Source organism: Oryzias latipes, chromosome 1 (genome assembly GCF_002234675.1).
Source record: "Oryzias latipes chromosome 1, ASM223467v1".
NCBI lineage: Eukaryota > Metazoa > Chordata > Actinopteri > Beloniformes > Adrianichthyidae > Oryzias > Oryzias latipes.
This window is the reverse complement of record NC_019859.2, coordinates 7,708,408-7,736,002: the sequence shown is the minus strand read 5'-3', so window position 1 is coordinate 7,736,002 and position 27,595 is coordinate 7,708,408. Positions and strand designations below refer to the sequence as shown.

The following is a 27,595-nucleotide window of genomic DNA, read 5'->3' as shown; positions in this document are numbered from 1 at the left end:
TCTCATTATAATCAAATTTTTTGAAAAGGCCCTTTATGGCAGTTTGGAGATGCCACCTGAGTTTTTACTGATAAAATTTGAAAATACATCAGTGATGTTAAAAAATTAAGAGTTTAAAAAATGGATAAAATTAATAGAAAAATTAAAATGACATCAGTCAATCACTGTTGGACACAACATTTTTAAATATGACATTTTTAAACTTCAGACAGCATTTGGGAGTACTTAAAAAAACAAAAAGTAAATGACTGATAACCAAACATTTTCTGTTCAGACACGTCTGGAAAGTTTATTGTCCACAATCATTCAAATTACAAACAAACATCTGCTGCTTTGAATGGAGAAAAAAAAAAAGCAAGTTTGCAAGCTGCTAAGTCACAAAAAGTTTTCTCTCAGGTTGGTCCCAAAGTTCACTCAGGGTGAACCACGCACTCGTGCTCAATTAAAAGATTGAGAGAAGTGGACTGAGAGGAGCAGAAGCTGTCCACACGTTGATGATGAAGGAATAAATAATACATTACAGCTTCAGAAACATTCAAAGAGCCCGTGGAGAACTGAAAAACAAAAACATCACTGAAGTTCATCACGGGGTAAAGACTGCTGGGAGAAAAAAAAAAGTCCAGAGAAGTAACTTTTGGTCAAAACACGCCATGGTTGAATGTCAGAGAGCAATGCTGTGCTCAAATTTACAATCAGTAGCTTAATAAAGTGACAATCATCACCACACATGGATGGCCTTCAGTCCACTAAATTATAAGAGCTATAAATACAGGTGACACGTCATTAACAAGAAAACTTACATGTCTGTGCTCCAACTAAACCCATTTTGAATAAAAGAGGAAAAAATATTAAATTATTAACAAAAAATAAAAACTCAAATATGACCTTTTGTTTTTCAATTTTGGTGATTTTTTCTTTTCTACACAAAATAACATTCAAATGTGATTTATCACTTCAAGCTGCGGCGGATGCAGACCGTAAAATGGAAAGAGGGATGTGTGAAACATCACCGTCAGCAGCAGAGCTTTGAGTCATGTTCATTAATTATCAACCGTAATGAAGTTATGGCTTTTCCTCGACTTGGTTCGTAGGTGATCATACACTGCCTGGCCAAAAGAAAATGAGCTATAAAAAATTTATTAAGCTCCTAAAAATAAATTTGCTTCAAAAGAATCCAAACTTTCCTTGTAACCTGAGGTAGCAGTATGATGATATGGGTTTGCCTTAGTTTAAAACTGAGTTCATTTAAATAAAGACCCTTACGTTTAGCCAGTTTAAACATGCTTAACTGAACTGCTAACATCAATGGATTGTCCTCTTCCCTGTTGACAGGCACATTCCAGGATGCCTTTGCTAAAGTACAACTCTCAGGTTAGAAGCATTAATGTAACAAAAAAAGAAAAAAACACACAGCAAAAATCAAGCAACGTGTGTAAAACAAAGTTGCAAAGTCGACAAACAGGATTTGAAAACCAGCTAATGTTCCCAAGAGCGGATCCCCATGGATGAAGTTTTAAAAACCAAAGTGATAGACAGGGGTGTGAAACTAACGGCCCTTTAACGTAGCCACGGAAATCAGTCAACATTAACAAAAAAAAAGTAAAAAAAAAAAAAAAAAAGAGAAATTTGCTTAGACGTTTATCTTGAGACTGAATTGGTAATTGCGTCTAATCTAGTAGTTGCACAAACATCAGCTTCTAGCAATGTCTAAACAAATTGCTTGAATTTGGAGCAACAGAAGGACTATCAACAGTATGTGAAGCTTATCAACTCTTCAGGTTTGTTTGAGCTATATGTCGCGACTTCCAAAAAACAACTAAAACAACCAATCTCATACAAGTATAAAATGCTGCTTTTAGCTAATTCTCATTTTTACAACCTTGAAACTGACTTCCCTAAAAGCATAATCTTGAAATGATTCAATTGCAAGCCTTCAGGCTACCGGTTATTGTGTAAGATGATAAGCAGGGACTTATACCAGCTTTTCCTAATCCAATACTCTCACAGATTTCTAATTTTTCTGCTATGTCTAAAACACACACAAAAAATAAATTATTTAACTTGGTAGCTAGGGACAACCTAGCTAAACACAGCTATTTGTTTTAGAAGGCTACAGTCAGTAGCTATTAGTTAGAACTGACTGATATAAGATAATCTATTCAACAAAATTCTTAGTTAAGTTAGTTTTCCTTCTACTTTTCTTATTTTTGATGGAACCAACCAGCAAGGTATTTGTAAAAAAATAACGTCTTTTAGCAAAATGTTACATTTTACACACACAAAAGAGTAATCTAGCAAACCCAAATTAATTCAGTCAAAATTGACTAAACCTTAAGGGTCAGAACTTGTCTTTACATGGATCGTTCATAGTCACATTTCATAATAGAAAAGAAAATATTATTGACATTGACTTACATAAATGATGCTACCTTAAATTAAATAAGCTAATCAATACATTGTTGTTTTGGCCAGTCAGTGTTGGATTTAATGAAGGGAGGGATGATAAACACAAATACCTACAATGTGAGTTTTTCTTTTTTTTCAAATAAGTTCTTTGCTAGATTAGATTTATTGAATCTGAAGTATCTGACAAGTTTCTCTGCTGCTGGTGAAAGTTCACTCACAAAACATTTCATTCATTTTTTTTTAAATTAAATATTGGATTTCTACAAAAATAGCTTTTATCTGTGTGCTTTCTGTCCTCTGAGTGAAAGGTGGCACCAGTGTATGCCACTCAGCAGCATTTTTGGTAGTCGATTAGGGGCTTTTGGGAGAAAAGAAAACAAAGAAACAAAACAGAACACCCTGTGGTAGCATATGCACCATCGTTGTGTTAAGGCAGGAGGAAACTTATGCCATGGCAACAATCCTTTCACTGTGTTTTTTTTTTTTTAAGGAGGGTAGGATTCGTCAAATCATCGCAAGCACTCACAGTGTGTCTGGCATATGACTTTGTTGGTTTGGGAAAATAGGATGTTAAAAGCAGTTGCTGGCCCTGAGGAGAATCCAGTTTCATTTTTATCCACCTGGTGTGTTTCTTTCTGGAGAGAGATTGTTTGAGTGTTGTCCTCTCTGTCCGTGACGGGGTGTTTCTGAAAGGACGGCTTCAGTGCAATACACCACGTTGCAGAGCAAGCAGCTAAACAGCACACGAATACAGCTACCATTGACAGTTTCAAGAAAACTACCATAACCGTATAATGGATTATAAGAGTACAGAAGGGGTTACAGTCCTACCAACAATACTCGTCTCGTGTCTCTAAAAACACCATTATCACAATAATAACAGAGATCCATCTTTTTTTCAGACTCTCAGTAACACAGACACAAGTTGTGACATTCTGAGATGAATACCTGCTGCAGGTGTGCTTTTAAAATCCCTTTGATGACATATTTCAGAGCTTCAATCAGTATCTGAAGGAGCGGCAAATGAGACATTCAGCCCTAAAGTGACTCATTTGCTTCAGCACAGGTGGGTGACGGTCCCTGAATCACACTACATGGCCCAACCAATGAGAGAAGTTTTCAAATCTTTTCTCCATTTGATAGTTTTCCACATGAGGGAGTAGACACTTTTGGAAAGCTCTCAGAGGAACCACGGTGCAGCTCCACCACAAAGAGACTCTAATGAGAAAGAGACCTCTTCAAAGAACAAGTACCAACTTCGGAAAGGGTTCCTGCGGTCATGTTTCCTGATTTAACTCATCGTTTCTTCCCTTTATGTGCTGCGGTAGGTCTTGATGATGTCCTTGATCTGCCTCCTGCAGATGGGACAGCAGGCGTTGGACATCTTCTTGAGCTTGAGGCCGCAGGTGTAGCACAGACACATGTGTCCACAGGCGTAGATGACCGTGTCCACCATGTTTTCGTAGCAGATGGAGCATTCGTCTGACCATTGGACCTGGCCTGATGGGAACGTCGGGGACTTAGGGAGGCTGACAGGTGAACTTGGAGTTGTTCCTGTGAGAAAGTTGCAAAACAGAAGACAAGGAGAATTGAAAACTGGAAGCCACATTAGTAAAGGCTTGGTAATGTAACGAAATTAAAAAAACGATAATAATAAAAATAATAATGCATTTTATTTAAAAGCACCTTTCAAAACAATTAAGGAGACCGTACAGATTCAAAAGTAAAACAAAAGAAAATCACTTTAAAACACGATTAATAAATTCACATCTTAATCAAATCAGATAACAGATGAAGAAAAATTGTGATTTGAAAAAGCAAATTTAAAGAGATTTTGAGTCTGGATTGAAAAATTCAAAAGGAGTCAACGTTAGGGAGGTCTGGGGGGAGAGAGCTCCAGAGTTGGGGAGTGGACTGAAGGCACAGCTGGATGGGAGCAGAGGTGGAGGAATGGAGATGCCGATGGATACCATGAATTTTCTGGTTAAAGAATGACTGAAGAGAATTACAGTTGTCATCCGAAAAGAAATGAGGAGAAAAACTGTCCCGGGGTTGAAAGATATTATTCATTAAAGAAATTTCCCTTATTTGCATTGATCAGTTTAGTAAAATCCTTCTTTTTTGTGTTAGAATCTAAGTCCCTGTACTGTAAAATATTTCTTTATGAATGGGAGAGCCAGCTCTTTTGCAAAGCTGCTCCAAATGGCGACGTTTGGCTTTTATTTCATGGAGGTCTGGAGTGAACCGGGGAGAAGACTTAAGGCCCGTACACACCGGGACGAATATTCGCCAGGCGTTATTCGCCAGCGTTTTTCGCCACGTTTTTTGTGTTCACACCCAGGCGATTTTCGCTGACGATGAGCCGAGCGAACATGCAATTTCATTCCCTGACATTAGATGGCGCTTAATGTAAAACAGAAATACTCCTGTACACAAGGTGGCGCTGCGCAACTTTACGCTTCTTAAAGTCGCTTTTCACTCAGAAGAAGAGAGCAAGTATTTACGCGCTTGTCAGAATCATACAAAGAAAACATGAATATTTCAAGCATCAGTAGCTCCAACTGGTGTTTGGTTCTGGGATATTTTAGAATGTCCGTCATTATTTCTTCGCGGCAGTGTAGACGCTACTTGGCGTCTATCTTCTTCACTGGTATGTGTGCTCAGCAAGGCAGTTTTGTGTTTGAGCGTCCCCAAGTTGTGTTTTACTGTAACTTCAGAAGCTCCAGACACGTGTGCAAAAGCGCCATTCTCATTGGTCGAATAGATTTCGACGCGACGCGTCAAAAAAAAAAAACGAACCCGAGGCGTTTTTTTTTTTTTGACGCTTTGACGCGTGGCGTTTTTTCGCGTCGGTGTGCACACTCACATTGGTGCCCTTTGTTTAGTCACGAGGCGTTTTTCGCCGACGAAATTCGTCCCGGTGTGAACGGGCCTTTAGTAAAGTATTCAGGCCGGGTTTTGACTGGAGCAAAAATGTTAAGAACATCTGAAAATCTGTTACTATATAAAACAAACCAGTTCATTAGGGTTGGACGAGTTCGGGCAAGGAATGCGCTCTATATGAGAGGAAAACATATCCACATTTACATTTTTAATGTTTCGGAAGGAGAGGAGGCTAGTGGGTTTAATCTCATATAAAGAGAGGGGGATGTTAAAAGAAAGAAGAAGGTGATCAGTCACAAAAGGTTCATCTGTGGAACAGTTAGTGGGGGTTAACCCAGAGCAGCACACCAGGTCCAGAGGGTGCACCTTAGCGTGGGTAGGGAGTTGAACATATTGATGGAAGCTAAGACTGTCCAGGCATGAGCACAAGTCTCTGATGAGGGGAAGGTGGCTGTCATCAAAGTGTAGTTACAATCACCCATGACCATAACATCAGGATAGAGAGATGACAGGTGAGTGAGCAGAGTTCCAAATTGATCCAGACAGTTACTGTTCGGCTTTAGGGTGTGGTAAACCTGTGCTATTACAGTTGGGTGGGTCCAGGAAGCATGAAGGCAGTGCACTCAATGGAGCTCAATGAGGAGAACGAAACCGGGAGGACTTCCCACTTCTCGCGATATATCACAGCGAGTCCGCTTGAAAGAGGTAAACAAAGCCGGGAGGGGTGGAGTCATTAGGTAGGGAAAAGCCATGTAGTTGCTGCCAAGTTTCTGCAACGCAGAGAAAGTCAAGCTTACGATCTAAAATGAAATCCTGAATGAGTTGACCCTTGTTTGAGACAGAACGGATGCTGATGAGGGCAAAGTTGACAGTTGGGATGGTTTGGCGCGGAGCAGAGGCAGTCGAGATCACAGATCGGGGGAGGTTGAAGAGCACTCTGTGGTCCACAGAGCGTCCGGTGTTACAGGGACAGTAACAAGTGGTGGAGGAGAGGAAGCGGGTGGAATTGGACGCGTCTTCATGGTAATGTCGGCGTGTGCCACGGTGGATGTACCTCCGGCAAGGCGGCAGGCTGCCAGCGGAGACAGAGGAGTTCTGACACTGAGTACTGGATGAGCTCGGCTGTATGAGGTGGTGGAAAAGCCGTAGAAGGATCCGGGTTAGAGCCGACCAGATGTACAGATTGTGCATTAGCATAGCTGACAGGACAAGGCCCGGGGACCGCAGACTGAGACACGTAACTCTTAGCTAGCCAAGTCCCAGGTTGGAGGAGCAGCGTAGTGGAATTTATCCGTTCTCATGTTACTGAGGCTTGCAGGTCAAGCAACAAGATCAAAAGTAGTCAATGAAAACAGTGAAGAGTATCCTCAGTTTTCACAGTCCAAAATGCGTTGTAACAGAATTAGTTTGAAAAGAGAAAGATACCGGTGAGTAGCGAAAACAGTCATGCCAGCGTCCACTCAACCTCATGGATCCTGCTTTTCAGTTCATACATTTACTCCGATGGAGTGACGAGCTGTTGAGTTTTACTGATGATTCACTCCGTTTTTATGAAGCTGGATTCTCGTCTGCATGTCAGACAATAAACCTTTTGAAAGGGGATTTTCTTTTCAAGTCCTGCACTCCATCAGTTTATGTAACATGTGACATAACAGCTGACACTGCATCCAGCTGCAGTTCCAGCAGCAGTGGGATCACGTACAGCCTGTTTTTCTCGACTTCAGCAGGAACATCTGCTCCCTGTTGCTGTAAAAATGTTGCTCAGCATCCAGAGGGCCCAATGCTTTTCAAAGCAGGGGTGTCAAACTCATTTTCACTGAGGGCCACATCAGCATAGTGGCTGTCCTCAAAGGGCCAGATATAACTTATACATGTAACTAAATGTAGTGAAAAATAAAAGCAACTACTCCTTCATGTTAAATAACTCATTATTCATGTATTATAACTTTTTAAAGTGACAATTACAGTTGCATAGAAATCATAACACTTTCTTTTTATTATTTATCCTCTCCTGTCTTACTCATTTACACTTTTTTCATATCTTTCTAGTTTACACGAGAGCACAAGACACCGAAGCCAAATTCCTTGTACATGCGATGTACTTGGCCAATAAAGCTGATTCGGACATAAATCTTTTTAAATTTTGTCCACTTATTAAAACCCACATAACTTCATTAAAGAAGGATCAAACTGTCCAAGTGAATAAAGAAAAATAACATAAAACTGAGCTAGACAGAACATGTATTAAACTTGTAACTTTTTGTCTGCATAAACACATAAGACCTGCAAACATAGAATAATTACAGCAGTTACACATAAATAATATATAATCAACTAAAGAAAATGTTTATTTTAAGAAATTAAAAACTTGTTTGCTCTCGCGGGCCACATAAAATGACACGGCGGGCCACATAAAATGACACGGCGGGCCACATTTGGCCCCCGGGCCTCGAGTTTGACCCATGTGCCTTAAAGTGTCCTTCCGTTTAGGTGAACTTACCTCCAGCTGAGCTGCAAAAAGCAGCCGAGCACAAGCCTCCGTTCAGGACCGGATCGGAGATGCCACTTCCCAGAGCGCTGGGCGTGTGCGGGGAGGAAGAGGGCGAGCTGGGGCTGGACGTGGCCCGCTGATCCCCCAGGTGAGTGGAACCTGGTCAGAAAAAGAAAAGCCAATGTTTTAGTACGACGATCATCCATCCGTTTTCTCAACACGCTATATCCCTTTTGGGGTCATGGGGTCCAGGGTTCCGGCTACTGAAAAATAAGACCAGTGTTATAGAGGGAAACCAAAGATTTGCTCGCAATCTTTGTTTGGCATGAGGTTCTGCTGAAAACAAAATCCAAAACCAACAAACGGTCGTCTATTCTAATACATCTTTGCATCTTCTAATACTTCCAGCATGTAACAATCAAGGGAAGTCAAGGACGTCAGGATGTTCGACCGATTAAAATCTAAATGAGCAGACTCCACATGGTTTGTGCAGATTATTTTAAATATCTTCCTCTGAGTCTGCTGTCGAAAATCTAACGACTTCATCAGATTTAAGCAGAATTCACCGTAGATTTTTAGCAGAACATTTCTGTAATTGTTCTTCTTTTTAGCTTCTCGTCACCATGGAAACAGCTTAAAAAAAAGGATGACAACATAATCATCCAATGATAGCTCTGCTTGATGTGCCACAAGTCTGCTGCTTGATGAACTCAACCAGAGACAAATGAAACACCTACATGGGTTTACTCACATAATAATATATCGTCTAATACGATCATTTAGTGAGTCTGCTGCTGGAGTCATTGTATCTGAATCTGCCTGATGAGGCACTGGGGGGCGGGGGTGGGCTGAAACAAGGAATCTCTTGTGTTCATGTCGGGGGTTTCCTAGGTGCGCCCAAACAGAGTCACGCTTTTCATTCAGGGACGGACAAGGTCAAGCAAACAGCACGACATGCAGGCACACAAACAAGAACCTGCAGCTGGAGCCCCTCAAACGTGGTTAATCATCTCCAGCTCGTTGTTCTGTAAACCGCCTTTCAAAATATTCAGCAAGAGCGTCTGCCCCGACCTGCAGGTTTCAAAGAAGCTTGGACAAACCAAACAGATGAATCCAGCTTAAGGGGTCAAATGAGACCCCCACCCAGTCCCTATTCATTTGCTGCTTACTTTTCCCAGAACCTAATAACATATTTATCTCTTTTGTCTTTGTAAGTTTTAGGACAAACAATAATAATAAATAATTGACACTTTATTTATCCCACAATGGGGAAATTCTTCCTCCGCATTTGACTCCTGTCCATCCCCTGGGGGGAGCGGTGAGCTGCAGGATAGCCACGCTCGGGGGGCGATAGCTGGCTGGGGAGAGCGGGGATCGAACTGCCAATCTTTCAGTTGTTAGACAACCTGCTCTACCGCCTGAGCTAAACTAAAAACTAAATCCATCTTTCATCGACTGTTAACTTAAACCTCTAAATTTCAAATGTTTCCTTTGAGTCAGAAACTTTTAGTCCAAACTTTTAAATTAAGTTAAACAAATTCAAAAGTCAAAATTGCAAAGGAAAGACATATTTGATTTACATTTAACTTTCAAAAGTTTAAAATGTTGACTTTAGATACTTTGGGAGGATCTTTACAATCTAGCATCTAGATATTATATTTCTCTGTAGTTAGGCATTTATCCTTTTAGCAATAGTTTTCTGCAGTTTGTTACCAGGTGTACTACACTCAGGCATTTATTTAAAGGTAACCAAAGTCAGCATTAAAATTTTTACTTTCCACTTGTCTTCTCCTTTAATGAAATATTTAATCTATGTTTTTCTAAACTTAAAACTTCAGAGTTTTGTTGCTATGCTGTCTTTCACAATGCCTATCTGCTTAAGCATTAGGCTTTTGCATTGTTAGTAATATTTAGTTTCTGGTTCTCTTTTATACTTGTCAGTTTGGCACTTATTGTAATCAATATTCATCTATTTATTTTCTGATCTATTTTGGGGTCACCGGGTTGCTGAAGGTGGGGTACAACCTGGATGGGTCTCCAGTCCATTGCAGGGATGTAATTAATATTTTAGTACAAATTATGCTTCATCATTATTTTTCCTTAACCTTGCAGTTAGTCCTTAATGACCCACTCTGAGGAAAATTGTGTTAGCCTGTTCTTGTGGTACTTTGCTCATGATGGAGGACATAATCAAAGAAAATGAAGGTTAAATTTTCCTTTGTGAGTATTTCTTCATTCAAATCAAATTAAATGATAAAATGCATTTGAAATAGATTGCAGATGTGACATAGGACTAACAACTGCAAGCGCCAAGCTCCCTGCTGCCCATGACTAGATCCATTTATGTCTTTGTTTTCCTCGTCTGAACTGGCATCTGGCTCAAAACTTTTCGGCTGTTCCAATAATGCTTGGCTTTATTTTTTAAATTTAGAATCTCTAATAAATTGTAGAAACTAAGTCCTAAAAAACGACGCAGGTCTTATGATTTTGTCTAAAAACTGAATAATCATAATTAAAAGAGCACTGGGAGCACTTTGAAAATAAATCCAAAGATGATCAGACTGTGTCTTTAATGTCTAGAAAAGGTTTTAAGCATTTAATGGTAAAAATATTGTTTGAATACAGAAAATTGATGTTTGTGTTACACAAAGCCAGCAGCAATGCACCTGACTTCTGCTTAAAGGACTCTGAAACACGAGACACGCAGACGTCACCTGTGCGTGCAGAGCAAAACCAACAGGGTGACGCTACGCTCGTCATGTGTCACATTTCATAAACAGAGCTCCGTCGCCCTGCAAACTGCGTCCAGCTCCCCGCAATAATCCCTGCAACCAGAGTGGCAGCTGAGGCCCGACCCACGGTGCCGATCCCCGATTAGATTTAAAAACGGAGCAAAGTGAACAGCTGGGATCAGCCGGCTCTTTTCATTCTGTCCCCGCATCTAAAAATACATCTGAACAGTTTATCCGATCCTCTTCTTTTGAAGCATGAGAAGTATGCGGGAGATGCGAAGAGGAAGGAGGGTGAGGCTTCAAGTTAAGACATTCCTCACGTTTCAAAACTCTGTGGGATGAACAACTAAATCTCCAGTTTATGGTCTGAAAACTTGAAAAGGGAGAAAAAAAGTCAGAACGATTTGTAAATTAATATTTACAGCGGGGCAAAAACATATTTGTTAGTCTCAGATTCTGCAAGTTGTCCCTTGTGAGGAGATATGAGGTCTGTAATGTTCATCAGAGGTACATTTCAGCTGACAGAGTTAGTTCAAGTGTTTCTCACGGCGAGTCTTGCACGCCGTTCGCCGTGTTTAGAGTGAGAAAAATGCTTAGCTGCATCCCAATACCATACTCACTTTTAAGCATGGGGTGGAAACATCATGAATTGGGGCTGTTTTTTTGCAAAGACTGATTTGAATTAAGGAAAGGGTGATTAGAGACACGTTTGATGAGATTTTGGCCAAAAACCTCCTTTATTAGTGAGATCGTTGAGGATGAAACATGGCTGGATTTCCCGGTGTAGGTACCGTGACCATTCGGCCTGCAATAACTGTTCGGGGTCCTTTCGACTGAGGATAACGTCACAGTATGGTAGCCCTGCTTGGACAAACTACGTACCGTGGAGATCTACTCGGGCTCTATATATTTTCATTTCATTTTTTAAGTTCTTTTCCCTCCTAAGTTGTGTCTGACATTATTCTTTGTAGTATTTATAGAGAGATTTTGCCACAACCCACTTTGTAAAAAGATCTGTGGCTGTTAGAATGAAGCGGCTGCTCCACACGAGTGAACGTGTCTCTGCTGCCTGAGCAGAGCAGCTGGAGTCTAGTAGCTTCGTGTTCGCAGGCAGGGAAGGCGTTTTGTTACAGTGTGCCGTCCAGAGAAGGGTTCAGACCGCAGTCTGTTCGGCTGCAATGCAGTTAAGAATAATCATAATAATAATAAAAGCACGTTTAGAACATAATCTCGCTCTGTGTCAACCCAACAGAGAATCTGTAACTAAATTTGAAAGTTTTTGTTGCCCAACGTCAGCTCCAAAACACCACATCTCTAGAATGCAGTGCAAACCCGTTGAAGACCTACAGGATGAGTTTGACCTGTCATTGACCAAACTGACATTACGACATTTTGAAGTGAACTATTGCATTTCACCTAACACATATGGTTTTGTCTCATTATACAAATACATTCTTCTGCTTTGGTGTTTCTTCTATTTGACAAAAGTAGAAAGAAATCTAAGACAACTAAAACTGTATTAATGTAATTATAACAGTTTCATTTTTTATATTTAGCAAAATATTTCCAAAAGTTTCCTCCAAAAGCACGCGAGTAAACTCTATGGCATTGAACCGAATCACATCTGTACATTCAAGACTCCACCCTGATAGTGTATTGCCATGGTAACCACATCTGCATGAAGTCCATGACGTTTAACAATGAGACTTCTGAAACAGAAATCACACCTAAAACCTAAAACAGGATTACGAAAAAATAAATAAAATAATCATCTCTATTTAATAAAATGTGAAAAATTAATCCAACTGTTCTTTTGAAAGATTAGAACGGCTAGCTTCAAATGTGAATGCAGTAGTGACTATTTTATATAACCGTTAGATTTTTTTCAACATCTCAGCTTGTGATTGTTTAATTAAATGGAATAATTAAACAATAAATAATAAAATAAATAAAAAAAATAATTCAATGTTTTAAGATTTAGTATAAAGGTAAAAAAAAAAAAAACATGATCAATAAAATGAGAGCCCCACTGTATACAGTTCAGATCCTGAACCCACATGAGGAAGTTGACACTTCCCCAGTATCGACGGTATCAAACATGAAGTGGGTCACTGAAGGAGTGTCCTATTTTCACCCCCCCTTATAACACTCTCTGGAAGATCGTTATTTTCCACACTTCTAGCCAGAATCAAAATAATGATAGATTTATCTACCAACAGAAACACTTTGGAAATGTTTTAAACTTGCAGAATAAAAGGTTTTTCCAATTGGCAAAGCTTTGGTGCTCATTTAGAACCGAGCTTGGCTAAGCAGCGGTCTTTTGTTTCACATGGCTTTGCGTCTGGCTTCTGACCATTGACTCTATAGAACTGTACTGAGTGAGTATGATATAATAATAATAATAATAATAATAATAAATTTTATTTAGAATAAGCTTTACATTTTTGGTAAAATCTCAAAACGCTACAAAGAAGGCAGGAATAACAATTGTTTAAAAATAAGAACAAAGTAAGAAAAGAAAAAAACAACAACAATAAAATTACTAAAAAGCATTCTTAAAAAGGAAAGTTTTTAAGCCTTTTTTAAATGTGCCAAGGCTTTGTGGGGCTCTGAGGGATTCTGGAAGATTGTTCCAGAGTGGAGGGGCAGCAGCTTGAAAGGCTCTGTCTCCCATTGTGGTTAGCCTGGTCCTTGGTTGATGAAGGCAATGTGTAAAATTTGAGCGGAGTTGTGAAGTGGCATGCGGGGAAAGGAGCTCACTGAGGTAGGCAGGGGCAGTTCCATGGATGCATTGGTAGGTGAGGAGACTGAGTTTGTATGGATGGGTAACCAGTGAAGTGGTGATCAAATTTGTGTCTCCTTGTCAGGACCCTAGCAGCGCAGTTTTGGATGTGCTGGAGTATTGCAGAGCATTGCAGTAATCTAGTCTGGAGGAGATGAAGGCATGGATCAGTTTTTCTGCATCACACTGGGTGAGTCTGACGTCACCCACAGAGAATGACTCACTTCCAGTTCCAGCAAAATGAAGTCAATTCAGTCACCATCTTTTCACGATACAGACGACGACATGTTGAGTCCAGATGATGCGAGTAAGCAGTGATTGGTCTGAGTCAACGTTTCTATGGCAACCACTCTCACCAATCAGGACTGAGCTTGTTGGAAGTTCACACACCTTCCACTGAAAGTAGGTTTGAGGGAGAATCTATCAATCAAAAGTTTCAAACGTTTAGCGCGAGACCACCTACTTTTTTTGATGCATCTGATTGGTCGGTTTATAACTTGCAGTAGAAAAAAATATCACGAAATGCAACACGAAATTAGTTGCAAGAACATGTTAAAAAATGAATCAGAGCAAGAATGATTATTCTGACAAATAAAATGACTGAGCAATAACAGTTTATGTTTCTAAAGAAGTCTATGGCATTTGCCTTCTTGGAGCCAGCGGGAACTTGGGGAAGTTACAAAAACATTTCCAATGATAGAGGGGTATTGGGGTGCCGTGACATTTTTTAAGTATGATTCTCTCCAAACGCCAACATGTATTCAGTTGTGCAGAGGTGTATTAGATGACTTAACAATGTTGGTTCATTAGAAGTACGGGAGCCGACTCAGCTGAGCACTTTGACTGACAGCACAACTGAACCATTGCTGGTTCCTCTGTGGTCAGAGAGGCCTGCAGTCAGAAAGGCTTTTCACATTAGAGATGTTGGTGGCGAGACCTAAATAACACACGCTCTTTGACAAATCCGAATTCTTTGATCATTTATGTGATCAATGTAAATCAGCTGATTCTGACACAGAGAAAAGCAGCTTTTTATATACCAATATGCAACACATTACCAATGAAGATTGTTGCCCAAGGCCCCAAAGAGGCTTTTCTCTGCAACTGAACCAGCTATGTTGATTGTGCGAGAACTTCCCTACTGTAAAGTGATGCATAGCAACACAAGGCTGCTTTTCTGAGCTGGAATTACTCACATCAACGGATGAAGAGTTGTGGTAGTCGAAAGAATAACAACACTGAAGCTCTGATGTTAAAGGGTAAACTGTAAAGAGGCCAAATGGAGCAGCTCTGTCAGTGACAGGCTGTCAGTGTTTTTAATTGACATTAAATCAATGAAATAAACACAACTCATGGATTTTTTTCAGCTGAAGTCAGTGTAAAGCAAGAACAGTTTTAAATTTTTGGATTCAAAAATACATTGTATTGTATTTTCATGTTTGTTTCTTGCCAGAGCTCCACAGCCTCGCCTGAAGTGACACAGTTTATCTCTCTCCATCCTGAGGACTCCAAAGTCTAAAGGTGAAGGCTGAACTCCTCTAAAGAAACGGATTATAAGACAACAGACACTTCCAGATGGAAAGTAAAGAGGGTCTGAACCTCAGTGGGACTGCCAAGATGGATGCTAATAAGTAGATGTGCTTTGGTTTCATTGTTCTACAGTTCCTGTTTTGTTTGGACTTTGTATCTTCAGAAAGTGCACGTAGGGAAATACAGGTGTTGAGTGGAGGACAGTGTAAAGCAAAAAGGGCTGAAATAGATTCAGAGCCAGGAGACATAAAAACCACATCTGCCTGGTTTTTCAATGTCATATCTAGGATGTTGGGATTTCTGTTGACATCGTCACCAGGGTAAGTGAAATGGGTCAAGCTAGAGGAGTTCCATTCAAAGGGTTTTGATGAGAAGGACTGACCGTACCTTCAATCTGTCGCAAAGTTTGAAGCCCTCGACCTGTTTTCAAGCTCCACTTCCCTCCTGCTGTCAGAGAAGAAAGCTGCATGTATTTATAGATGCCGGTTCCTCCGCAGACAAACACTTGTGACAGCCTTGAAAGGCTGCTGCTCTTCGGGGTGTAAGGCCTCTTAATAGAAGGTGGCTTTCACTGCTGCATGTGTCGGCCTGCATTTTCCGGCTGACATAGATGACGACCTGCTCTATCTGTAAATATGAGGACTATTTTCAAATAGTGGATTTGGAGAGTGGATGGCACATTTGTGAGGTGCTTGGAGAGAAAACTGCACACTTTCTTGGCTAAGTGATCTGCCGCACAGTGACGGTAATGAAGGCAGCCTGTTGCACGGCTGTCATCCTCTCAGGAAATGCTTTGCAAAAACAAATGAAGCCAAAGCCAGGGCTGCCAAACACCTTTCCCTGCTTCCCTTTATTGTCAACAAGCCTCAGGTGTCCTCTGCACACCCCTGGAAGCAAATAGTGCAGCCTGCTAAGACATGGTGCAGGTCACAATCTTTATTCCCACCAACTTCCTGTTTTTCAACCTTCCAGTTCGTGACCGAGCATCCAGTCTTCCCAGCCTCCGCTCTGAATGCTCACAGATCCTTCCTGCTGTAAATATTCCGACAGACAAAGTGTTCTCAGCAGCTCTTCACCCCCAAGTGCACGGCTGTGGTTTTGCAGAGGCAGGCGATGCTGGCCTCCCCCGGCATGCTTCAAGCACGGTCGCCACTTAACAAGAATAGATGTCAACCCCGGGCGAGTAAATGAATTAAGCACGGAGGTCTGTGTGGACACAGCAAACGGGATCAATATACTGATCTGTGGGCTTCTGACCCGTCTCCTCACACAGCTGAAAGGATGATTATATCGCCATCAGCTCCTCTTTCAAGGGGGATTATTCTGAAGATAAAGTGTAGACTCGGAGAACAAAGAGTCTTCATTATTTGAGGACACGAGCAGAAGGTCAATAAATAACTGAAGTCTTTAGTTCTTTGTTTAGTAACAGAAACTGATTCTAAATTTATCTAAGGGTTATTGCCATTTAATGTTATGGTTTATACTATGTTTCATTTCAGTGTGACTAAATAAAGGCAGATATTAGCTAAACAAATTGTTATAACTTAATATTTTTCTTTTAAGTTTTGTTTAAAGTCCCATCTTTGGATCCATTTTCAAAGTGTTCACAGTAGTCTTTTAATTAGGATTATGCCATTTTTAGTCAAAATCAAACAACACGTGTCATTTTCTAGGACCTATTTTCTGTAGAGCGGCAGTAGTTCATTAATATTCGCGGCTGAGTTGTGGATGAGACTGTTGGCCTGTTCTTGCCGTTTACATGCTCTCCTGCTGGCTTACAGCACCTCACACCCCTAACTCAAAAATACTGGTTCAACAAAAATTGTGAACACTATCCGATTTATCCAGCTGTGCAGTTTTGAGCCAGATTCCAGCTCAGACGAGGAAAACGAAGACATAGATCAATGCTGAATCTTGAAAGGTAAAAAAAAAGGACATTTTTGAGGGTGAATAATTTAACCAAACGTAAAAAAATGTAGAAAAACTAGGAACAAATGTTTGTGGAGAAATGATGGTGGGTTGTTTTAGTCCCAGAAAGGAGTAATTGTCAGTCTGAGGAGATCGGGCTTTCCCCCACAAGGTCTTCTTCCTGGTGGGACATGGCTTTAACACCTCTACCATAAGGTGGCTAGAATTTTTTTTTACCAATCTTACAGACATTCAGCTCTTTTTATCTGTTAGATTTTACCCTGAATTCCTGCTGGATAATCATTTATTTAATAATAATAATCATAGAAAAATAAAGGCTCGGATTTATCTGCGCTCGTCCAGACGCTCAAAGCGCTTACAAAGTGTCCATTATTCATTTATTCCTCATTCATGCTTGGTGATGGTAAACTACTGATGTAGCCACGGCTGCCCTGGGGCGGACTGAAAGAGGCGCGGCTGCCAGTCCGTGCCTGCGGCCTCATCCCCGGGACATTCATTCGCATTCACACACCAGTGGAGCCACACTGGAGGCAGGGAGGGTGAGGTGTCTTGCCCAAGGACATAACAACAGTTGGCTGGATCGGGGATCAAACCACTGATCCTTTAAACATTGGCTGACCAGCTCAACCACCTGAGCCACTGCCGCCAATTTACTCTGTTTCTGCGGATATACCCAGTTAACTTTCAAAGGGGGTTTCTTTAGACTGCTTTTATTAGGAAAGTATTTGGTATTATTTAGGATTTATGACCGTGAAATGTTGATCACCTGATATTTTCTAAATTTTTGCATTTTAACTTAACGTTGTCTTCTTAACAAAGAAACATCATCTGCAGATGTCTAGTAACACTCTGGAGTGTTCCAGATTTCCTATTTGAAGTATCAAATTGTGAACTATAGGTTTGCAACTTTTTAAAAGGACAAATAACTTTGGAGTTCATGGTGTCTACTTACCCAGAATCCTTAGCTGCGTCACAGCACCATGCAGACCAAAAAACATCCACAAAGGGCGGGAGTTGTCCACACACACCTGCATGCCCACATTGGTGCCATTGTGACTGAGGATAATCTCCCCTTCTTGGTTGACCAAGAAACCCAAGATGTCGCTACTTTGCAGAGGTGTTGGAACCCGACAAACAGCCCAGAACTCTTTCCTGTCCACCAGAGCCTCTGGGTTATAGGGAAGGTCACTAGGGCGCAGAACTGATGGATCGCAAGAAGTCACACCATAGGAAAGGGAGCCTAAGCGTGCTGGACTGGACTTGGTGACTTTAATGAAAACGGTCTCTCCTGTGCGCAGAGGCCTGTTGGTAAAGACCAGTGTGCGCTCTTCCCGGGAATGCTCAGATCGCGCCACCGTCTGTTCATCCAGGGTCTTGATGTGGGCGCCGCGCAGCTGGTGGAAGTGCAGGTCGCTCTCCAGGGCAGACGGCAGCAGAGATGACTGCTGGGAGTTCAGGGAGTTCTGGGGGATGGGGCAGGTGGAAGAGGAGGCAGCCGAGGCCAGGTGGAGGGTGTGGCGATGGGAGTGATTGTGGGAGGGGCCTCCGTCTTCCTGCTGTAGGTTAAGGTCGCACAGGCTGACTGATAGGCGGGAGTCGTCTGCTTCACGCCGAAGAGAAGACGAGCGCACTGTGGTGAAAGAGCGGGGGCGCAGACAGTCAGGAGGGACAATCTCACTGTCTGAAAGGAGAACAAAAAAAGAAATTTAGGTAAACATGTTTGTAGGTCAAACAAACTGAAAGAAAGCAGCAATAGTGAACATTTTCAGTGCACCTTAAAGACCCACTCTGATGAAAATTGTTTTTTTAACGGGCTATTGTAGTATTTTCTGATGATGGACGACGTATATTAAAGAAAATTGAGCTGAAAATTGCATTTCTGAGCATTTCTTTGTTCAAATCATTGTGAATTGGGAGCAGAAAAAAAAGAATGTTTGGGGAGTAGAAAATATGCTGGGTGGGCCACAAGCTCATAACTGAATTTCTAATAATAAAAAAAACTGCCATTCCAGAGAAACTATGTCCATGAAGACGACTGAGTTTTTTTTTTTGTTTTGGCTAAAAACGACATCATCATAATTAAAAGACCACTGAGAATGCTTTGAAAATAGATTAAATGATAATCAGAGTGGGTTTTTTAGAGGGGATAAAACAATCGCGGCAAACAGCTTTTTTTTTTAAACACTTATTTTCTGCAGTAGACTGACAATTTTAACATACAAACAGGGTTTACAAAGCTGAAATAGTTTCACATAAACATCAATAAAAACAAATTGCTTCAGATGAAGGGGAGATGTGAGAGAACAAAGAAAGTTGGTTGGTCATAAATGTCTGTTTAAACTAATGTGTTTAGTTCTGCAAGTGTTGAGGTATACATGAGCAAGAATAGATTTTAGTTTTATGGCATCAATTATGCACAGTAGAAATGGGGATCTATTCATGGTCTTCGCATGAAAAAAAAAAAAAGAAAATCGTCACCCATGTATGTAAGTCCATCTAAGCCAGGGGTCGGGAACCTTTTTGGGCAAGAGAGCCATAAACGCCACATATTTTTAAATGTAATTTCGAAAGAGCCATACAATAATGTAGTGTCCCTTTCCCACACTGAGACTTAACCTCTCTTAAGGTTCTTTATTCTGGTTACTGCAGACCACAACAAACGCCGTAAAATTAATTCAGCAACTCCTGAATCTCTCCCGCTGAGATGAGAGCGCTTCTCCCAACTTTATGTTCACTCACTGCCGCGTCAGCCCTCCCATTTCCCTTATTCGGCCAATAGCTGAACCCCATTGGTCCAAACTACCTAACAACAGGCTGAGCGACAGAACTGAGGGCCAATCAGATCTCTACATGATGCGTTCAATGAACTCCAGAACTTTTAACGCGACCCAACAGCCACCCAGTCCAAGTCAGTATGCAACAATATGTTTAAAACTAAATATACGAGTGAATGTGTGCATTTGATGTAATTTCAACATTTTTAAAGTACAATAATTCTGTGGATTCTTTTTAATAACATCGTTATGCTGTTGCTGATAAATGATGAGTATTTCTCGTGGTAGTTTTGCTGATGGTCGAGTCTGGTTGATAAGTGGTGAGTTTCTGCTTCATGCAGGCGTTGAGACTTTAAACGGGATCGTTGGTCTGAATGTTCTGTAGATGTGACAGACTGCTCACATGCAGACGGGGAGCCAAACACACACTCACACTGCAGTGAGTGACGGGCAGCGGGTTTGATGTTTTTACAATCCCTGCGCGGTTCACTGCCCCCCCCCTGCTTTCTCCCTCACACATCCCGTCCCCGTAACTGTGCGCTCTTTCTCAGAGACGGGAGCGCGCAGTTTTAGGCACGGCAATTCACAGGTTTCCAGGTGGTACAAACTCTGTGAAATAATAGATAATAGTAAAGTGATAGTGCTGGCGCAGATTTCTCTCTCCAAGCACCGCTACTACTACTGCGCGCCTCTGGCATCGCATCGCGCCGAGAAGGACTGGTCTAATGAAAAAAAAAAAAGTATAATTAAAGATTTGTCTGCGAGCCACATGTGACCATCAAGAGCCATATTTGGCTCGGGAGCCATAGGTTCCCGACCCCTGATCTCAGCGCACCATAAGAGTGTGTTTTGGTGACATATCTTGCACTCCATGGTGCAATATCTTTTGCTACAGTCATTCATATCTGACACCACATGTATCTAATAGTCTGATAAGCAACTCAGAGTTTACAGTTTCTCAATGTAGGTGCTTTATATACCAGGTCTCTCCAAGCTTACTGGTAAGCTAAAATTATCCTGCAGTCCTGATCGAGTGGCGTTTTAGTCAGAGTTTGTTTGGGGGTGCACTGTGCATGGGGCTTGCCTGATGTGTGGACTATTGTGCATTTGTAGGTAAACTCCAAAAGGATACATATGCATAACATAACACATTTTGGAGTTTGCTACAGTATAATTAATAGGTTATAGCTGTGGATGATAGTAGCAGGGTGTAAAGAAGCAGAGGATTAAAAACAGCCACTGGCTGGGTCTGAAGAGCCTTTTCAGTCTGGATCGGCTCCAAGCTCCTGTATCTGAGCCGGACCTGAGGGACTGAGTCCAGATAAACCTCTTAGCATCATTACAAGGGCTGTGGGACAGGCTGCTAACAATGAAGCGTGGCAGAAGGAACAGAGCAACCAAGCCTCCAATAATGCCCCCCTACACTTGAGACAAGCCCCAAAAAGATGTACTCGGAGCTGAAAAAGACCCAAGCAACGTGGTCTGTACCTAATATTAAAACTAGATTCTCAGAATGCCAAAATATTACCGGTACCTGTTATTTTGAGTCAAGACTTACTAGCCCTTATTGTATGCAGTGTGAGTGCTTGCCTTTTTGTGGCTTGATTGTTTACATCCTATAGATCTTGTAGTTGCACAGAGCAACCAGAAGGGGAAATTGTTGAAAAATGGGTTAAAGAAAACTGCCAGAACTGTAAGAAAGTGGGGTTGGTGTTTACCTGTGTGGATTCTAATGTGAATTTTCCTTAAGTAATGTGAGTGACATCTACAATAAAGCGGTGACTGTGTAAAACTGAAGCTGGCATGACAGCAGTTTCATCAGCATCTCACCATCCAAATGTCTTCGTCGTCTCTAAGATTCTGTCTAATGACGGATTGTTTGATGTAAATGGGGAGACATTATCCTTCTCAAAATTATTTCAGACACCAGTGAATGTTGGCGGCAAATCCAGAGTCTTTGTAATTAATTTTTCATGGGGTCGAGGCCTCCTATAGGAGGCTTTGCTGCACTTAAGCCCCCACATACTAATCAACACATAACACACATCTTTGCTGACAGCTGTGGGGCATTTAGTAGATGACTTGTTTAAGTTCCGTTGCTTTATGTACTGTCATTCTTAGTGAGAGTTTAAAGAACACAGAAAGTTGACAAATCTGTATTCCAGCATTTAGGCCCATCACTTGGCCTCATCTCTGGGAATAATGGTGTTCCAGTTCAAGAAAAAAGGTTGTGGTTTGTACCAAACAACAAACAACAAAGCAGCAAAGCCAATGTCATATTTATCTTGATAGCAAAGATCTACAAACTACAAACTTTATTTCTCTCCAAGTCTGGAGCTAATCTGTATCAAACCATGTTGGAAGATAATTGTTCGGTTAGTTTGACTTCTTCCTGGCAAGCAGTTCAACTGTCCATAACATGGCAAATCTTAGAGTAGATGCCACTGTTTCACATAGGAGGTGGCAGTATATTAATTTTTGAGAATTCATCATCCACCAACACGCAGAAAGACAAAGGGCTTACATCATAGTGCATATGAACCATATTTTTGGACCATAAGGTGCATTTGAATCCTGTACATTTTTCAAAAATCAACAGTAAACATTATTATCCAGTGAGCCTTATGTGTGAATTCTGGTTGTGCTTACTGACCTTAAACCAGTTCTCTGTGTTGTAACTGAGTTGGAATCCGGACCTATTTTATGTGTTTTATGCTTTATATTTTCATGTGCTTTTATTAATTTTTGTATTGTTCAGCACTTTGGTGAACCTTGTTCTGTTTAAAGTGCTTTATAAATAAAGTTGAGTTGAGTTGAGTTGAGTTGTTACACTATGCTAAAAAGTCTGTCCAAAGGTTGAAGTACAACCTAGGTAAACTACAAAAACGCATCGCATGATGGATTGTCAAAGCATTACGGCTATTGCGAATAAGTTTGACATTGCAGATAAAATAGGCACACATAATTGATTGCCAGTTCGCCAGAAAATATATAGAATATAGAAGGTCAAATGTACACAGAGACTATACAGGATGTTTGGTGTTAGAAGCTCCTTGCACTGTTGCTCTTTCAAGTTAATGTTTTTCACACATTTATTCTTTAGTTTAAACTCACAGTTCAACCAATACTTAGTAACATGCTGAGCAAATCCTCTGAGACCAGCTCCAATAGCTTCAGTCCTAGTATAAACGACCAGTTTGTTATTGAACTGAAAAAAATAAAATAAAAAATAAAATTGAATTAAACAGAAAGGTGAACCTGACATTTAAAGGACAATTGTGTATATTCTGACAATTTTATAAAGTCCATCCATGAGCAGAAAACAATTCTTAACAGTCCTTTTAGACTTTATCTATAACATTCATCAACATTTGCTTTATGTATCAGCCAGAGGTACCAAAGCTAATCTAATGCCAAGTCGCAGATTGCAGGTTGAGCTAAATTTTCCATCAAGGTTATTTTTAATTTAATGCAGTTTCTGTGTGTTTGTGGAGAAAAGGCCTTTAAAACATGTGTCCAAAGCCTTTAGTGATGGTCAATCAAGTATTGTCCTTTTAGACGAAAAGAAGTTTCAGCTGATCCATAAATGTGAACCACATACAGTCATGGGTTTTTTAATCCTTTATTATTTTTCCTAAAGGCCTCTGTGCAGGTTTAGAAGCTGTTTAAATGACGTGCCTTATTTCTCTCTGTGAAACTAAAGTGGGTTGTTTGAGGGGAAAAAAGAAGCTGCAGAGTGGTCACCATTTATAAAACTGGGTTTCTAAACCCGCCAGCTGCTGCTCAATAATTACCATGCACCTGCAGTCCTTTCTGACACAGTCTCTCAGTTTGATTGGTTCTTTTCAAATCCACCAAGAGCAGATGGGTTTTCCTACTGCCAATGTCAGTGTTGCACATCAAAAGCTGCATTAAACAAGCACTTTGCGCACGTGTGCCTGTCCTGGACTAAAACAGAAATAGAAAATGCAGTTGCCAATATTAAGAGTGTGTGTTTGGGTGTGGGTGCATTAGAAAAACCCTGATTTTACTAACTCTTAATAAAATTTGGGCCAAACAAAGCATCTTTTAGGCTGAACGATTTCCAAGGTTCACCAGCAGAAGGGACATACTTTAAAAGAGATAAACCTTGTCTTTTCGTAGAAGAAATAGGAACCTGTTGGTTCAATCTGTGGCAGAAACACGATGAGACAAGCGCCAGTGTGTTGGTTCTGGCTCTGAATGTTTTTGATTAGCTGAAAAGCAGGTCAGCTAATGTCGTGCACGAGGACGTGGACAGAGGGAGCGGCTGGCTTAGTGGCTTTGCACGCCTGAACAGCTGATCGTGTCAGGGGAGAGGGGGTAGGAAGGGGCATGGGATGAGGATTTACTCTCTCATGCACAATCTATCTCCCGGGATTTATCTTTATCCATCTCTGGACTTTCTACAAATGTGAACTGTTGTGAATGAAAATAGAGATATGAAAGGAAAAGAGTGTCTGTAGATGTGAAAGGAATGGTTTAGATGGGATTAACTGGCAAAGATGTCTGCAAAACCTTTGCTAGAAAAAGAGAAAACTCAAAAGAGGACATGGGGAGGAATGAGGTAAAAGATGGATAGAGAGGGGGCCTTTATGTGAGATTGCTTTAGCTCAGTCTGAGTGGCAGCTTTGAAGATGAGGCCGTGGAAGGAGCAGCAGGTTCCAGAGCAACACGTTTCAGAGACAAAGAGGTGGGCATGGCGCCCGCTTAAGTCACAAAAGCCCCGTCCCTTAGGTTTTTGGCACAATTAATCAAGAACTGACCCTTTTTTTGCCAACCGCCATGGCCAGAATCTGAGCGGCGATAATTCCTAATCAAAGCTTCTAAAGGGGAAAGTGAGGCTCAAAGACACCCCCTCAAACAAGCACAATTCATTAATACTCCATCCTCCATCGACACAACCTGTTTCCTTTCCTGTCTGTGTTGGAGGGTTCAAGCTGAATCTACCTCAAAAAACTAGAAACTTCAAGCTTCTCTTCAGGCTGGGAGAAAATCCAGAGTCAGTGACAACATACATTTGGGCTCCACTCTTTCAGGTGTGATATTTTGGATATGTACTTAACCACCAAAACTACTCAGGATGATCCATCGCCTTTCTGTACAGGAGCCAAATTTTGCTTTGTGGCTTCAGCCTCCAATGGGCGTCTCACTAGGATGGAGGGTGGCCTTCCCCGTCTCGTTCCCACTAGCCTCTGTACAAGAACTGTTGATGGGTTAGCTGGGCTAAATTGATGGGCCACTGGGGTCTTCGGCTGACCGGGTGGAGGGAGCCATCATCCGCCCCAAAGTGGGGACAGGTTTTTTACATGCAGGATTCTTCTCCTGGTTGTAGATAAATGAAGTGGCTTTATCTGTCCAGATGGAGGATGCCAGGACCTCCTTTGGATCTTTCCTCTATGTCAGGATGGGTGGGCAACTGGTTGCTAATGGGTTGGTAACCCTGGATCCAAGGTTCATGAGGGAGGGAGGGGGGGGGGTATCTGTGGGTGGCCTCTGCCAAGTCTGCTCTGCCTATTATGGGGTTCAAGATGGTGATGCTGGGGTTTCCCATAATGATTGTTCCAAACACATGTACACGCTCCACTCCAACAGTACGACTCATGTATACACACATTATTGTACAAGCACAACAAGTTATCATTGTATATCAATAAGTGCTTTAATAAACCATTTCAATACTTCCTGCTCTCTCCATGTCTTAACTCTTTTTTTTTTTTTCAATCTTCTTTACCCAAACTCTAAGTCAAGTTTTTAACCAAATCGACCTATACCATTTTAAATTTGTTATCAATATTGGAAAATACCATTTTGATTGAGACGTTGTAGATTTATTTTATTATAACGTAAAACAACTAAGTGTATCACAGAGGACAGCACACATGTGATGCACCAAGAAATGATCAGTGCATCATTCCAGTCCAATCTGTGGAAAGATTTTGAATTTAGCAAAGACATGTGACCAGAAAGAGTGGTAGGATGTTCTAAGAATGTTCCCTTTGGATTCTTTTGATGTGGAAAAACAACAGTGGGCTAAACTTTGGGAAACTAAAATGTGAATGGATTTGCCATTAATTCTTGCTTACTTGTAATTTACACATGGTTATCTGAAAAACATTCTGTCTCTCTGTTAGACTTGGAACTCCTCTGAGATCCCCAGAAAAGCAGGCAATGGTGCTTGAAGGAGATTTTAAGACCTTGATGCTTTTTGATATCAAGTTCTACCGATTCTCTTCCAGATGTGAGCTCATTTTGATTTAGCATTTCAAATTTACAGGATTGCGTGATTCAGAAATGTGGCATGGCCCCTGCGCCAGGGATTGCAGGGCCAGTTGGGTGTTTTGGAAGATCTTCACTGAGCATAAATGCTTCTTTGGAAGCTGAAAAAACAACAACCAAGAAATGCCACATAAATCCTCCCAATGTAGCTCCACTTTACCCACATTAAAGGATATTTTCTTGCCAAAGTTTGGATTGACTGTACTGGAATAGAGAGCCAAGGTAAAGTAATTTGAAACTAGTTTCAAAGCCAAATCATACAATTGGGTTTGCTCTCAGTGGCCTTATGAGTTCATTCACCAGCAATCTTCATAAATTATATGAAGCTAAATTAGGCCAAGAAACACAAAGGTCTTACGATTGCTTTGTCTGATGTCTTAAGGTCTGTACAACTCTGTTTAACTGAGTCCAGAGAAGTCATTTCTACACCACCCTTTGTATTTTGTGTATTTTGATTGGAGGGGCCCGTGTGAAGCATCAGGATCTGCAAGTGCTGCTATTAACTGGAAGACTCTCTTCAGCCAAGTCAAACACCATTGCCAGTTAGGTAATCTCAACACTAATTCATCATTTCCCTGCAAGAAGACTGTTTTATCCCAAACTCGTCTCTTATTCTGTGCTGGATATCAACACAACTGACAGATGTGAGTTCAAACGACTGGATCTTCAGTTTTAGGAACCAAGTTTTGAAAGACTGAGATTTTTTATTAGGAATAATAAGAAATAGCTGTAAAATAGGAATAATACATTTTTGTTAGATTTACTGATCATGAACAGCACTGTACCTCACAATACTTCAGGCTTCCAAGCGCTTCTTAGCTTTCATTATGACACAACATGCAGAGCTAACCTTGCTGTGTGTGTATTTCTGGCTACTTTTGTTGTTTGTTGAGTTAATCAGTTCATTCAGTTCCAGTCCGGCACTAAGATAACTGTTTAGTTTAGTCAGCTAAATAGAAAAATTAAATTAGGTCACATTTGACTAATCCACTTTGGAACTGTTACAGTCCTGACAGAAATCCAAGTCAATTCGCTGCTAAAACACTTTCTTTTCTTAATTTATAAACTTTCAAAGTTAGAAAAGAAACTGTGGGTATTATCTTCAGCATCTCACATTTATTACATGCTATACAGATGCTACTTTTGTTGTAATAAAACTGCTCCAATTTGAAAAAAAATAGTCTAAGTAAGAATTTTATTGTAAATACTTCTGGTTTTGTTTTATTCTTTTTATTGTTTGATAATACCTTTTCACAAGCTAATTTATACATTTTTTGGAAGTACTTTGTCTAACACGGCTAGAAAAGTTTTACATTTTTAACTTTAATTTCATTTCACAACAAAATACTTTTTCAGACAAAAAAAAACTATCAATATCAAGTTTAATTTGATCTATAGTCCACCTTTATCTGCCATCAACTGACAAATATTCAGTTTATTTTTATATTTTTATTTTATGCATCTATTTTTTGGTGCATTTAATAAATATTAAGCTTTTCTTTTACAATTTTGCAAATCCACTTTAAATTCTTAATTAGTATTACAATTTAAAAGGCTTAAATAACTTCCCTGCACATGTTTTATGCTAATTAACTGTGAGTTTCTTTCAGAAAGAATTAATTTGACATTATTTAGAAAGGAATCAATTTTCTGAATTTTGTGAAGATCATTTAAACATTTAGTCAAAGCTGACTTTCATGTATTTGTAGTTTTTTTTACCCACCTTTGCATATTATTGGTTTTTTTTGCCTTTGAAAAACTTCTTTTTAAG

At 40.5% G+C, this 27,595-nt stretch overlaps 1 protein-coding gene across 2 annotated transcripts in view; it reads right to left on the bottom strand.

Annotated features, from left to right (window-relative positions):
* Window positions 1-262: 262 nt before the first annotated feature.
* The window catches only part of LOC101166281 (E3 ubiquitin-protein ligase NEURL1), a 63,700-nt gene continuing 36,367 nt past the window's right edge, over window positions 263-27,595 (bottom strand). For both annotated transcript variants that reach the window (XM_023954999.1, XM_023955001.1), the window contains exons 4-6: window positions 17,706-18,434; window positions 7,790-7,939; window positions 263-3,960 (exon numbers count right to left, since the gene is read on the bottom strand). In XM_023954999.1, coding sequence (XP_023810767.1) covers window positions 3,719-3,960; window positions 7,790-7,939; window positions 17,706-18,434 — 1,121 coding nt within the window. In that variant the 3' untranslated portion in view covers window positions 263-3,718. The remainder of the gene's footprint in view (window positions 3,961-7,789; window positions 7,940-17,705; window positions 18,435-27,595) is intronic.